We start from the raw sequence: 15,463 nt of genomic DNA, 5'->3' as shown, positions 1-15,463 counted from the left end.
GTACAGTGTGACAAAGAGACGTCATCAAAAACATTGAATTAATAAGTGTTGAAAAAGTGAAAGTGACAAATTAACATTTTACAGGTATGTTTCCGTAGTAAATACACCGAGACTGAGATTTATACTTTAAAAAAACCTTTATTGTGTTAATACAAAATACATTCCAGGTAGAAAAAAAAGGATACGTTTCCAAAAACATCTAGGTTCCATGATATATTCTGCTTCATCGACATAATATAAAGAAAAATTTTACATGATTTTTTATTCGAAAATATACCTAATTTTTCAGGGTGGCAATCTAGTCTACTGTCAGCCGTTTTAAGTCAATTGAACAAGTCATACTCAATTTAAAAATAAATCAATAATACCAAAGTGGAAAGGGTTGCCTTGATGGAGAAATAAACTCTAGGCAGTAATAAAACAATGAAAAGTGTGGACCTTTGAAAATGACTTGACCTTACATGTCTATTTGAAAACAAAAGCTGTGTGCGCGTACACACAAATCAACATTAGCATTCGTGTGTGTGCGTTTCCGTGTGTAGCTGCCCATACATTTAAATCTTCAGCCGCTAGTCTCTCTATAGTCATATAAAGTTTTTTTCCCTGGCACTCTTTTGCCATCTAATTTCAAACAGTCTTTGGAGCCAAATTTCAAAATAAAAGCCTCTGTTTAAACAGCATCATACTTTCCCCATATCGATGTACAGTATATACTATATTGTATCCTTAATATGCCGTCTGTAAAGTATTGCACGTTACGAGGAAAAATAAATGAAAAAAATGAGTAGTGCGTTAAAAGTTTCCGATAAAGGTATAAATCCCTTTTTCCGACATTCCCGTCGCGTTGGAAATCATCTTGATATTTCAAACAATGGCCGACAGTCGACGAAAAAATTAACGTGACAGTTATGGTAATACAAGTATTTACATTCGTTCTCCAAATAAAAGGGGGTAGGGTTTAGAAGGTCCGATAAGAAGGGGGGGGGGGGGGGGGGGGGTTAGGATATGATGTCGTGCATGTCGCCGTTGGGCTGCTGGCGAACCAGGACGGGCGGGAGGGGTTTTCCGAAGAATTCTGTGCGAGAGGAGCAAATAGATATCGGACATTAGCACCGCTAGCACGTTAGCATGAGACACAAACCCGCCCACATCATCTGTATGTGGAGAGTACTGATGACCATTGATAGATCGGAGTATGGCTTTTATTTGAACAATAACGAGAAAAGTACAAAGTATGCGTTATAAGCGTTGGAATATTTTCTGCTACGGTAAAGGCTCAGTTATGGTTACATGTCGACGCAACTGAAGGACCACACAGACTCTTCGACGCAGTCATGAACCTCTGCGTCGGGTTTTAGTGAGCGGACAAATCACAGCCCTTGCTGCTACTTCTCCTCGATGCAAAGGTTACAATTTTCAGGAGGCGCACGTCAGGCCCTTGGGGTTGACGCAAGGAGAGTCCGCAAGGACGTAACTTGAGGTACATCGACAGTTGGAACCATAAAGAAGCCTTAACTCTTTGTAGCCAAGCGTAAATCAAATCATTCAAGAACAAGAAAAACGGACGTAGCATGACTTTGATGTTCTGTCAAGTACCCATCATGCATGGATGACATACATTTGGGTGATGAACAAACACAAGAAAACATGGTTGCGTTAGCATGTTAGTTGGTTACGATATTGTGCACTGCACTTTAAATGTGTTCTAGAATTGCACTTTTAACCTAATCTGTACCAGCATTTTTAATATTTACTAGCACTCTAATATCACTTTATTGTGCACTGCACATTAATTGTGTTAGCACTGTACTTTTGACCACAAGGTAGGACAAATTGGACAGCTCAGATCTTCTTGCACTCTGGTCACTATCTGGTTACCAGTTATGTACTTTCTTTCTATGTTGGATGTTGGATGTAACTCTGTTCCTTGTTTGTGTATGCAGCACTACCCTGTCTCTAAACCAAATTTCTCTCATGGGAGATGAATAAATGAACTTGACTTGATGTTGGGAAGTGGGCCGGTGACCCAAACCTGTTGCTTGCGCCACCAGCCGCCATCTTTGGTGTTCTGGATGCTCTCTACTGTCTCTGAGCTTTCTCACTACCATCAGGATATGGGGAATGAAGCCAAATGGATGCACCTCCATTTTTCGAGGATTATCATCCACTACCCATTACCTTCAATAGGAAAAGTAACAAATAGACTGTAGAGAAGGGCTGAAAGATTAATCTAATTCAAACCGATATCGCAATGTAATAGAACGCAATTCTCAAATCGCAAAGGCTGCGATTTTGAAGTATTTCTGCACTTTACTGTTTGATTTGTTACTGTTACGGACTGGAGAGCTGAAAAATAAGTCCTGTGAGAGAGAGATAGCGTTGGTACATGCACACACTTCATGCCAGGCCGGACAAGACACGGGGTTAGGTGATCCCTGGTGCTAAATTAATGAGGTGGAGACACCAGGACAACACACGAGAAACACTACAGTCTCAGCTAGAGTGGACTGTCCCTGTCTCATTCCCCCTACCAAGAATAAAAGACAAAGAGTCATGATTTGGGACTATTCTAGTTCTTAAGACTTTCATGCTTGCTTGAGCTTTCTGCTAAATCTTAAACACATTGCACTTTCATGTATTCCTTAAATTTGCTATTAAATTTGACTTTCATTTTATTTTATTTTAGACCTTTTCTAACCCTGCCTTTGTTTTCTGTGATTATCAATTTTATTCAATTATTTGAGTTGGCCTCGTATATGAAAAGTGCTGAATAGATAGAGTTGCCTTGCCGTCGCATTAGACAGTTTTCCCCTCCTTTAAAAGGGGACATATTATACCATCAGGTGTGAGTGTGATTAGCCTCACAAGCCGTTTCGATAATCTATCAGGCTAATCACACTCACACCTGGTGGTATAATATGTTCCCTTTAAAGGGAAGCCTGGAGGGTGTTGTAGCGAGGGTGTTAAACATCCTAGATAAAGTGTAGTGTAGCATCTTACCCTAGCTATCTTTGTTGCGTGGAGGGAATGGGCTAACCTAGTGATTGTTTGTGCTTGGCACTTGGTTCTATGAACATCCTTATTGAACCGACAGCGATATATTGTCGTTTCACTTTCTTCTGACATATATACTTATTATACGTCGCTTAGGGCTATAAGAAGCTCCAAAATAAACGTTGGGGCCAGCTGGTGCTGTCTCTCTGCTGCCCGTCACTCTAGTGGGGAGTGTAGCACCTCAGAGCCCCATAAAGCACTTTAAAACACCACACGGGTTGTCATGCATGGAGTGGAGGATTAAAGGAGCAGTGCATGATTTAAAGGAGGGGTGGGGGGACGGCGGGTTTACCGGAGCGTCTGGATTCGCCCAGAGGCTGCAGCTTGTGCAGCCTGGAGGCCTTGGGCGTGGCCCAGCCCACTAAAACAACGGGGAACAGTTCACAGAACGTCAGGGGAATAACCAGGGGTTTAGGGAGTCATGGAGGATGGAAGACCTTATATGGGCTTTCTAGAAGGGGTGTGGAAGAGGATGGAAAGGAGGATGGAAGATCATATATGGGCTTTCTTGAAGAGGTGTGGTGGAGGATGGAAGAGCTTACATGGGCTTTTGGAAGGGATTTTGTGGAGGACGGAAGACCATAAATGGGCTCAGGGTTGACGAAATATAATTTGACATCATCAGCTGTCTATCAAATTAAAATAGTCTTTAGTATGTTAGAGTTATTAGACTACATTCGAAGAATCTTCCCAATACATCATAATATAATTATAATAATTTAATAGTAGTTTTACTTCCACCACATCATACTGTAACAAATTAAAATAATTATTATTTATACACTTATTATTAAGTGTATTCAAGGTCAGCCCAACACACTACTATCCATCTTCTTCATGATATGAAGATGATTTTTAGCGGGGAAGACCATTTCAGGAACAACAGGAAAGGGATTTGAAATTCAACAAGAAAATTAAAATAAAAAATAAAAAAATCGAAAATAATTTGACAAATTAAATTTGAGAAATGACTGAAAACTTCTTTATCTACATTCACTAAAAACAAAGCAAAGGAGTATACACTCCAAGTTACTTTTATTTGGACATCTCCGTGTTGCTCTATCGGAGAGAGCGTTGGCCCGAGCGGAGGCGGGGTCTAACCTGGCGGGGGCGGGGGGGAGGGGCCCTCGGCGGGGGGGCCCTCCGTCTGAAGGGGGTCGACGCGGTTCTTCCTCTTCAGCTGCAGCTTCCTCGTCTTCTTCCGCCCCTGGTCGCCGGACGCCGCTGTGGATGCAGTTAAACAAATCAATCGGGCAATTAAGAAACAAATTGGGCAATTGAGGATCCTGCCTGCCATTTTGCGAGCCAATAAGAAAGACATTTCGAGCGGTGAGTGAGTGAGACAGAGTGTGAGAGTGAGACTGACAGAGTGAGTGAGAGTGAGTGAGTGAAATAGAGTGAGTGAGTGAGTGAGACAGACAGTGAGTGAAATAGAGTGAGTGAGCGAGACAGACAGTGAGTGAGTGATTTTGACAGAGAGAGTGAGTGAGTGAGACAGAGGGAGTGAGACAGACAGTGAGTGAGTGATTGAGACAGGTTGAGTGAGTGAGACAGAGAGAGTGACATAGTGAGACGGAGCGTGAGTGAGACAAATAGTGAGTGAAACAGAGTGATAGAGAGAAAGAGTGAGTGAGAGAAACAGTGATAGAGAGATAAAGAGAGTGTGAGAGAGGGAGAGTAAGACTGTGTGTATGCAACGAACCCGAGCCGGGCTGCTCCGGCGTCTGCCTAGCGGCCGTGTCCATCTCCTCGCCGTTCTCCTCTTCCTCCTCCTCCTCCTCGTGTCGACCCTGATCACCCGCCGTGCCGTTAGTCCCGCCCTCCTCCTCTTCCTCTTCCTCCCGTGTGCGGTGCCTCTTCCTGTCCTTCGCCTTTTCCTCGTTCTGAGACAACGTTCACATTGGAGCCGTCAGGCCAAAGCCAGTGCTAAACCTTCATGCGTACCAAACACTGCGGCCTACTATAACATTTGTTCTCAAAGGTGCCACGCGTACCATTGAATTTTTTCATTTTTTTTCATATATCATCATGAAAAGTTAACATTTTGTAAGCATAAATTGTTTAGGACATTCAACGTTTTTTGAGGTGTGTTTGTCGTCCTTGAACCATTGGATGACACGTGACGAGTGACGAAGGACAACGACGCCTACCTCGGTGATCACGTTCCCTATTGGCTGGAAGGGACTGGTCATCATGATCTCGTCCGCAGGCCCCGCCCCCTGGGTCTGCGTGCCCTCTCGCTCCGCCTCCTCTAGCTCCTCCTGCTCCCTGGGGTGAAAGAAACACGTTCACATGACAAGGGAGTTGAACTTTAAACTATCATTTTATATTATATATGATTATAGATATTTTTTATTATATTTATTTTATTCATTAACATTTTTATAGAAATTGCTGGATACATTTTTACACATTATTTTCTATTTGAACATTTTCTATTTGAACATTGTGTTTTTTTAAGGGGAAATTTCCAAATTCATGTTTTCGAACATGATCGTTACAATAATCATGATTTCAATATTGACCAAAATAATTTTGATTAATATTTTTTCCATAATCGAGCAGCCCTACAATGACGTAACAAACTGACAGCGAGGATTTAAATGGTAAAACGGACTGCGTTTATGTTGCGCTTTTCTAACCATTGGCCACTCAAAAGCGCCTTACATTTACCCCTTCATGCACGCATTTACACACCAACGGCGGTGCGAAATGTAGGCTTAGGAGCCTCGCTCAGGGACACAGGAGCAGCTAGGAGGAGCCGGGGATCGAACTAGCAACCTTCCGTTTACCAGTCAGCCCTTCCCGCCGGGGGCCGGGTTGGGCCAGCGAGTCCTCCCTCCCCTCATAAGGAGAGCCCCTCCAGAGCCCCCCCCCCCCTATCCCCCGGGGGTCTCGTACCTCTCCTGGCGGATGCGCCGCACCCTCTCGGCCCTCTCCTTCTTGTCCTGGTCCTCCTGGGCCCGCTGCTCGGCCGTGTCCTTCTGCACGCGCTCAGAGATGGCCTCGTAGTCCTTGGCGATGTTGCCTAGCAACCACTTCAGACCGTTCTTGATGGACTTGTCCATCTTCTTGCCGCAGCCGAGGATGGCAGAGCACGGCTCCTTTGTATGGGGGGGGGGGGGGGGGGAGAGAGCGAGAGAGAGAGAGAGAGAGAGAGAGAGAGAAAGGAAGGGAGAGAGAGAGAGAGAGAAAGGAAGGGAGAGAGAGAGAGAGAGAGAGAGAGAGAGAGAGAGAGAGAGAAAGGAAGGGAGAGAGAGAGAGAGAGAGAAAGGAAGGGAGAGAGAGAGAGAGAGAAAGGAAGGGAGAGAGAGAGAGAGAGAAAGGAAGGGAGAGAGAGAGAGAGAAAGGAAGGGAGAGAGAGAGAGAGAGAAAGGAAGGGAGAGAGAGAGAAAGGAAGGGAGAGAGAGAGAGAGAAAGGAAGGGAGAGAGAGAGAGAAAGGAAGGGAGAGAGAGAGAGAGAAAGGAAGGGAGAGAGAGAGAGAGAAAGGAAGGGAGAGAGAGAGAGAGAAAGGAAGGGAGAGAGAGAGAGAGAAAGGAAGGGAGAGAGGCAGAAAGAAAGAAAGGGAGGGAAAAAGAAGGAAGGTAGGGAGGATGGGAGGGAGAGTAAGGGATGAAGGGAGAAAGAAAGAAAGAAAGAAATATTTTTAGATAGTTAGTGAGCCTCTTCCAACAGCCACGCCAAACAAGGATTAGCCCCAATTCAATCCAAACTCTTCATGTCACCAACTGCAGTTTCTGGTCTGGGGGGGGAGAGGGGGGGAAGGGGAACTCACGATCTGACAGAGACACTTGTTCTCGTTCACCAGCTTCTCCAGGGCCAGGCTCTCGATGATGTCGGCCTCGGCCAGAGCCCCCTCCTGGTCCTGCTTGTTGGCCAGCCTGGGACACCGGGGGACAGAGAGAGAGAGAGATTGAGTGACTTTGTAGAAATAGTGTTATTGAGCTGAAAGTGCCCTTAAATTAAAGGACTTTAAGACGGGGTCCATGGTTTGTAGGCCTGCACGATTCGGGGAAAATATGAATCACGATTTTTTTAGCTTAGAATTGGTATAATGATTCTCTGCCACGATTTTTTTCTCACAAGTACCTCACAGGTACCTCCGTACTAACTTGGCAAGCCGGGGGAACCGTATTCCATTCACTTTCCACCAGCCTGTATTGTATTGGGCACTTCTGATCTGATTAGAAGTGGATGAGCAGCTCAAATTTGAATAGAAAATAATCATATATACGCCTCAATCAGAATACAATTCTCTGATCGGAATAGAATTACATGCGGAATAGAAGAGGTGGTGTAGTCCGCTATAATCAACGTGTATACACTTATTCCGATTGGTTTGGGGTGGGTGCGGCTACTTCTTTAATTTAGAGAGATGGCATCAGCAGCTGCAGTAGTTCGCAATAGGTCCCTCTGTACTTTTATGCACACCGAACTCGACCGCTGTCAAGGAAAGTGAATTTTCTTAGCACTCCGCAAGTAGTCTGATAACTTATCAACCCCAGCGTTTCTGGTTGATAAGCAACGTCAACGTCTGTGGCAGACTATTTCTCTGATGAACAACACTAAGAATGGTAATTGTACACACGTGTAAAGATATTTCTTAGCATTAGTTTTATCAAAAAAATATATATATATTTGAAACTTATATCCACACAGGGGTGAATCGAGATCGCGATTTTATAACGATTTATCGTGCTGGCCTAATGGTTTGAGAGACAGAGACAGACATACATAGTGACATGAATAAGAGATGCAGAGATAGTGAGAATGACAGAGAGAGAGACAGAGGAGATACAGAGAGGAGGAGAGACAGAATCATAGACTTAAAGACGACCATAGTTTGACTTAGTCTTTCATCATTTGAATTTTCAGAGAGAGAGAGAGACAGAGACAGAGACAGAGACAGAGAGAGAGAGAGAGAGAGAGAGAGGCAACAGAGACAGACAGAAAGAGAGACTGAGACAGAAAGAGAGACTGAGACAGAAAGAGAGAAAGAGAGGCAACAGAGACAGACAGAAAGAGAGACTGAGACAGAAAGAGAGAAAGAGAGAGAGAGAGAGAAAGAGAGGCAACAGAGACAGACAAAGAGAGACTGAGACAGAAAGAGAGAGAGAGAGAAAGAGAGCGAGAGAGAGCCATAGACTTTAAGATGGTGACCCTAGTTTGACAGCAGTTGTGTAACAGCCTTTCAAAAGGTTTTCTGTCATGTAATCGTCCTTTGAATTCTGAGAGACAGAGAGACAGGGACAAATAGAGAGGGAGACACACACATACACAGAAACAAACAGGCAGAGAGACAGACAGAGTCACAGCCAGCCTCCATTCCCACCACCAAACCACACACACACTAGGACAGGCCTGTTTTAGATAGAGAGAGAGACATAGATACAGAGAGCGAGACAGACACAAATAGAGACAGAGAGAGACACATAGAAAGAGCGAGAGAGAAAGAGAGAGAGAGAGGAAGAGAGAGAGAGACACACACACACAGAAACAAACAGACAGAAAGACAGACAGCGAGAGCGGAGACATTGAGAGAGACAGACAGTCACAGCCAGACCAACAAGACAACACACACTAACTCAGACTAGGACCGGCCTGTCTTAAGATACATAGAGATAGAGAGAAACAGAGAGACATGAGAGAGAGAGACAGAGAGAGAGAGAGAGAGAGAGAGAGGAGACAGAGACCCCCCCCCCCCCCCCCACTCACACGAGGACAGGCTTGCCGGCGATGCGGGGGTGCCTCAGCACCTCGGCGATGGCCTCCCTGGTCTCCTGCAGCCGCCGGGCGTCGCTCGAGTCGACCACGAACACCACGCCGTATGACTCCGAGTAGTAGTTCTTCCAGATGCCCCGGATCCGCTTGCCCCCACCCAGGTCGAAGATGGTCACCTCGAACTTGCCCTGACGCAGGGAGACCTTGGAGAAGCCCACCGTGGGTGCAACGTCCTGGGGGCTCTCTGTGAGGGCGGAGTCGGGGGGGAGAGAGGGGGTACAAGATGTATATCTTAAGTATATTAAAGAACACCTCTCCCCCATGTTGATGGATACGATTAGAGATGGGGTGTGTGAGAGAGAGGAGATACAGAGGTGGCAGGGGGACGAGAGGGAGAGAGAGAGGTTTTACAACGGAAGTAAACAAACCAGTTCCTTTTTGTTACGTATTGTTACGTATTGCATTTAGCACAACAGTGGTAGGTGCTAGCGCTGTCCTCCCTTCGTTGAAAGGACACTTTTGTTCGTTTGCAAGCCATTGAGTGTCTACCATGCTCGTTTGTTTACTTCTAGGATCTTTGCTTCCGGACTGGAACCGGGTCTGTAGAGGCATTCGGAGACCAAAGCGGAAGTGTTGCATGTATACATAGTGTGTTGCATGCATACATAGAGCTCATTTACACTAGAAAACCGACTGCCTTTTCATGATTGGTCAATGAGCAAAAGGTGTGCAGCCCCAGCCCCAGATTCTGATTCGGCCGTCTCACACCAGGTGAGCCTCTCTCCCATACACATAAGCTGTGTGGTCGAAATCGTTCTCTATCACGGATATAGTGCACTATATAGGGTGCGCGCCGTTTTGTAGTGGTGTTCGAATTCTCAGTGGTTCATTTCATGCACTATGTAGTGCACTTAAAATACCCCAAATTTGAGTGTACATACGATGTTCCCTCCATGTTACTCCCGTATACCACAATGCAATGCGTCGTGTTTTTCTGGAGGAGAAGAAGAAGCTGAATAACTGCGAAAACGAATACATTTAATGATGGAGTCTCCGGCTTTCGTTTAAAAATGTCAAAAATCTATTTGCGATTTAACATAGAAAATGTAACATTCTAAATTAATAAAATAAACTTTATCAAGGAAATGTAACATTCAACATCAAAACAACCTCCAGCTTTCCTCGCGAGTGCCCGGTTTGTTTACATGATGTGGGCGCATCTGTCTGCGTCACACAAATACCCGGCGCATTTACTGACGCAAATGACGTTTAGAAATATTCAGCGTAGTGTCCGAATTCTCGTTTGTTCGTTCCCTATATAGTGCACTATATCATGAACACTATATAAGGAATAGTGAGTGAGTGAATAGGGAACGATTTCGAACACAGCTCAAGAGAGAGACATACCAAGAGAGATAGAGAGCCATAGCGAGACAGACAGAAAGAAAGAGACAGAGGGAGATAGAGAGAACGAGAGACACAGACAGAGACAGAGAAGGACGGACAGAAAGACATACCTCCTTGAATCCCTCGAACCGTCGCCGTCTTCCCAGCATTATCAAGTCCCACCATCACTAACGTCACCTTCCTGTACAGAAAATAAATCAAAATAAACCACTGAATGACTGAGTGCTTCCTCAGATACCATTGAGGGGTTATGGAGTTGATTAAACACCATTACAAAAAAGACACAGTTGGTGCCATGACGAGTAGCAACTAGCTTTCCACTAACTTTCTACTAGCAAGCTACTAGCTTTCTACTAGCAAGGTACTAGCAAACTATTAGCTTTACACTCGCAAGCCCCAAGCTTTCTACTAGCCAGCTACTAGCTTTCCACTAGCAAGCTACTAGCTTTCTACGAGCAAGCTACTAGCTGTGTACTATAAATACTTAACTATGACTCTTGCGTCGCAAGCGATACATCAAGCAGGTTATCCAGGGTTCGGTATAGCTAGCTTGCTAGTAGCTAGACTGTTGGTGCAATGGCGACTCAGGAACCATTACAACTAGAGACCGTTGATGAGTGGCCTGCTAGTAGCTAGCAGGCTACTAGCTTCCTAGTAGCCAGCTACTAGCTTTACCACTACCCTAGCTCCTTCCATAAACCATCCCAACACTAACTAACACTTAGCTGGTCTCAACAAAACAGACAGAAACGCCAACAGGTTGCCTCAGCAGCCCGGAGCAGGGGATTAGGCTAGGGGATTTTCAGCTAACCTTGTAGGATAATATGCTACGGGTACTGCGGTACAACAAGTTGTTGGTGGATGGTGTCTGAACCCTTGTTTAGGTTTGACGTTCTGTGGGAGTGAGTGAAGGGTAGTTGTAGCTGTAAGCAGTAGGGATGAACGTAATCAAATTCAAACCAACATCGCAATGTAATAGAACGCGATTTGTAAATCCCAAAGGCTGCGATATCCTTCCATCCTTCCTTCCCTCTCTCTTTCTTTCTTAGTATTTGTTACTGACCGGAGATGAGTAAGATTTGTATTTGTTTTCCACATGCATCAGTTCATCTCATTTAACTCTCTAATTTTGCGTTGGTCATACTATAGAATGATTTATTGCTTCTCTAGTGAATATTAACAGAACATAAGGAACTTTAAAAAGAAAAATCGTATACTTAAAATCGCAATTCGATTATTTCCCCAATTCGTTCAGCCCTGGTTAGCAGGCCTTTAAGCAGCCAGAGCAATGATCCTGACTTGGTCTTGCGTACCATTGTGCTTAACATAGTCGCCTGGTTTTTTCAGTTGTAATATGTAAGGTGATGAAAACAAAGGTCCCATATTGCAACAGTAGGATTACCTTGTCTGATGTAGTGAGTGAGTGTGTAATATGAATCTGTGCATACTATGCTACACTATTTATTACACAGCAACATTCCATTCAAGCCCTCAGTAAATAACCCTAACACATTAAAGTCTCTTATGCAGCTAAGAAGACATTTTCTTGCTTCCCATCTTTGATTCACATTATGCCTATTCATCAAAACAATTAATCTAATAACTGGCATCAAACGACTCAGAGTGGTCTATAAGCAGTCACTGTGGATTGAACTGAAACTGGATTTTTACTTCAATGTCTTAAAGAGGATTAAAATATGCAATTGTTTACGTCTTGACCCCTTATTGTTTTTACTTACAGGAAGGTGAAGGCAGAAACTGAAGAGGGTATTTGAAAAACAAATAACCTGTCCATCATACATGGCTCTGGCTGCTGGCTAGTCTAACATCTCCATCTCTCACTTTGACTCCACTAACCTTCAACTGGGTGAATAAAGTGTCCATTTAGGTATGGGCATGATTAATCGACGATCGACTAATTGATCATTAAGAATTTCGTTGATGACGTACATTTTTCATCGATAAAAACTAACGCTAAAAAATATATTCACACAGTGTGTATTTTTACAATAACCATTCACCTCCGAGGGTGCGGTTTCGGGCACCGGATTCGCCAGCTCCGTCTGGACGGTCGGGCGAAACGCACGAGACTTATGCGGTTTCACCAAAAAATCGGCTCCGTGTGGACGGGGCCCTAAGTGTCGAGGTGTCCCTGAGCAAGACACCTCACCCTAATGCTCCTAACGAGCTGGCTGTCGCCCAACGTGGTTGACTCCCCTGTCGCTGTGTGAATGTGTGCATGAACAGTTGTAAGTCGCTTTGGATAAAAGCCTCAGCAAAATCATGTAAATGTATGCATGCTGAATGACTCACAAGGAAGACAACACGATGCAGTATGCCCCTCTCATCCATTGCACTGTAGGTTAGCTACTCGCTCTGGGAGGAAATCCCCCTGGACAGGATTATGTATGAAGCTTTGGCTCTTCAATCCCATGTAAGATGTGTGTACCATAAATTCTCCCACCTTTCGATTTACAGGCTTCCATTTTTACATATAATATGGAGTGGGATGGTAATATACAGTGTGGTTAGTCAAATGAATGAGGATTAAAAAGAAAAATTGGTTTTGGAACACACAAGACAAATATCTAACAATAATATGATGGCTACAATTCAGGTTGGGTTATGTTGCGCAGAGGTTGCCAAAAATGCAATATACAATCCTACAACTGCATATAGACTTATGGCATGCAAAAGAGTGACAGTATTGCGAAGTAAATTGAGTTTATTAAGTTTTTAAAAAAAAAAAAAAAAAAAAAAAAAAAAAAAAGATAAATAAATAATCTTTCTATGCGGACCGGTACCAAATGACCCACGGACCGGTACCGGTCCGCGGACCGGGGGTTGGGGACCGCTGGTCTACTGTACCTATTTGATTATATTATTCCATGACTAGGACCTCTACTGTACCTATGACAATATGATCATAGTATGTCACACACACATTTCACTGCATATGCTGTATGTGACGAATAAAAACCTTTGAACCTTTGACTCTTGATTCTGATATGATCATATGAGGACCCATGACAGGACGGGGGTCTACTGTACTTGTGATCATATTATTACAGTACAGGCTCTACTGTTCCTTGCGGTCTATTATAGGATCATATTATTACATAACACGACTGGATCTACTGTACTTGGCGGTCTATTATAGGATCATATTATTACATAACACGACTGGGTCTATTGTACTTGGCGGTCTATCATAGGATCATATTATTACAGGACCTGAGGGGTCTACTGTACCTGGCGGTTTAGTATATGATCATATGAGGACCCTGACAGGACTAGGACCTATACTGTACCTTGCCGTCTATTATAGGATCATATGATGATGACATGACAGGACGGGGTTTACTTTACCTGGCGGGTTTACGCCATCTCTTCAACCAGCTGCAGCAGTTCGCCATCAGGCTAAACATCTCAGTCCGCGTGGAGGAGAAGTCATTCAACAGTTGTCATCTGTCCACTTTTAGTTCAGTAGTTCAGTCGTAGTAGCGGACGTGAGCGAAGACACCAACGTGAGCTTAAGGGCACTTGGAGAGCTGGCTGTGTTAGCTTAGCAACCTAGCTAAATTAGCTAGCTAATTAAGCTTAAATTAGCTTTGTTTAACACGGATCCCGTCCCTCCGACGTGATACGTGCCGTGTAACGTTCATGTTTGCGATGTGAAACCGCGTCCGGGGATATAATATAGGGATATGTCCTTTCCTTCCACGTAAATTAGGTAATTTTCTAGAGTGGTGGCTACTGCTTGCCGAGGCGCTGTTTACAGCCGTCGCTGGTGGTAACGCGCTTACGTCTCTACGTGCGTGCTTACGTAACGGATCTGAGTGACGCGAGGTGCGCTCAATAAGTCCCGCCTCCGAGGCTCTTGCTGCCATGTTTAAATATCTATGGAAAATAACATGGTTTTGAATGATCGTACGTGACAAACTCTGTAGGGGGCGAATAAGTAACGGTACGGCCACACCAACCGCGTTACTCGCGTTAGGGGCGTCCAAACTCGGCATTTTTGCATAGGGAACCATTGGTATAGGCGCGTAGACGCGTTAAGGCCTCTTTCACGTTAAAATTGTACCGGGGCGAAAATTGTACCGGCCTACGTCATCGTTTGTTTACATCCTGACAACCTGCCCGGCAACAGACGACGCGATGCAGAAAACATGTTTCCAAACGACGAAATAACATAATACAGATAGCGGATCGCTATCTGTATTATGATAGATAGTGATAACACTTGTTTTTACTTTATATTTGTATTGTATTTAATTGTTTAATCGAAACAATAAAAAAAATTGCGTTCGCGTCAAATGACAAATGTTTTGCCCGCGAAACGGGCGATCGCGTCAAATTACGTAGGAGGGTTCTTGAAACATAATATAGATATCGGATCGCTAGAAAACACTTGTTTTTACTTTATATTTGTATTGTATTGAATTGTTTAATCGAATTTAGCTAGTAAACTGAGTGTTTTAAGCAGGTTTCATAGTCTAGAATGTTCAAGAACCTTCCTACGTGATTTGGCGCGTCATTTGACGCGATCGCCCGTTTCGCGGGCAATTTTCTTTATTGTTTCGATTAAACAATTAAATACAATACAAATATAAAGTAAAAACAAGTGTTATCACTATCTATCATAATACAGATAGCGATCCGCTATCTGTATTATGTTATTTCGTCGTTTGGAAACATGTTTTCTGCATCGCGTCGTCTGTTGCAGTGCCCTATACCACAAAGCTCGCTGAACATACCCAGGCTTTCTTGGGAAAACCTGGCTCGACAGAGCCGCAACTCGCAATCAGAGTTAAATGGTACCACGAAGCTCACTTTAGATTCAATTAGTTGAACCAGGTTTTCCGCTTTAGGTTCAGTGCGCGTTCACGTGAAAGGGGCGTTTTTTGCGTCATTTTTCTCACCTTTACGATAGATCAAGCAGTCTATATGCGTATAAGTGAAAATATTCTGCATATTGTCTGTAAAATAACTATGCCAAATGCAGAATTGTTCGCCATTAATCCAAATAGAATGATGATGATTTAAAAATGCATAAGCAACGTCCATCCTGCCTTATTCTATCATTTAGGGAATTCACTTTAAATACACCCTATGTAAGAAATGTTTTTACCCCCATAGATGTGGTGCCAGCACGGCCTTTAAAATATGGGTTCAAGTTCGAAATAAGCACAAAAATATAATTCCATAAGCTTTAGTGAATAAGCATTCCATATGCATGATAATTGGGACTTTTTAAGCTTCACATAAATTCGCGTC

General features: G+C 43.8%; 1 protein-coding gene across 1 annotated transcript; it reads right to left on the bottom strand.

Annotated features, from left to right (window-relative positions):
• Positions 1 to 73: 73 nt before the first annotated feature.
• On the bottom strand, positions 74 to 14,086 carry arl13b (ADP-ribosylation factor-like 13b). The gene is made up of 10 exons (XM_056595134.1): positions 13,553 to 14,086; positions 10,294 to 10,364; positions 8,771 to 9,020; positions 6,831 to 6,936; positions 5,956 to 6,158; positions 5,205 to 5,322; positions 4,757 to 4,937; positions 4,156 to 4,278; positions 3,347 to 3,415; positions 74 to 1,075 (listed from the first exon to the last, which is right to left on the bottom strand). Exons 1-10 carry the CDS (start codon positions 13,609 to 13,611, stop codon positions 999 to 1,001), a joined length of 1,257 nt encoding a protein of 418 aa, XP_056451109.1. The 5' UTR covers positions 13,612 to 14,086; the 3' UTR covers positions 74 to 998.
• Positions 14,087 to 15,463: the final 1,377 nt, after the last annotated feature.

The sequence above is a fragment of the Gadus chalcogrammus genome, chromosome 7 (genome assembly GCF_026213295.1).
Source record: "Gadus chalcogrammus isolate NIFS_2021 chromosome 7, NIFS_Gcha_1.0, whole genome shotgun sequence".
Taxonomy (NCBI): Eukaryota; Metazoa; Chordata; class Actinopteri; order Gadiformes; family Gadidae; genus Gadus; species Gadus chalcogrammus.
Note: the sequence above shows the minus strand (reverse complement) of the source record. Positions and strands in the feature narration are given on the sequence as shown.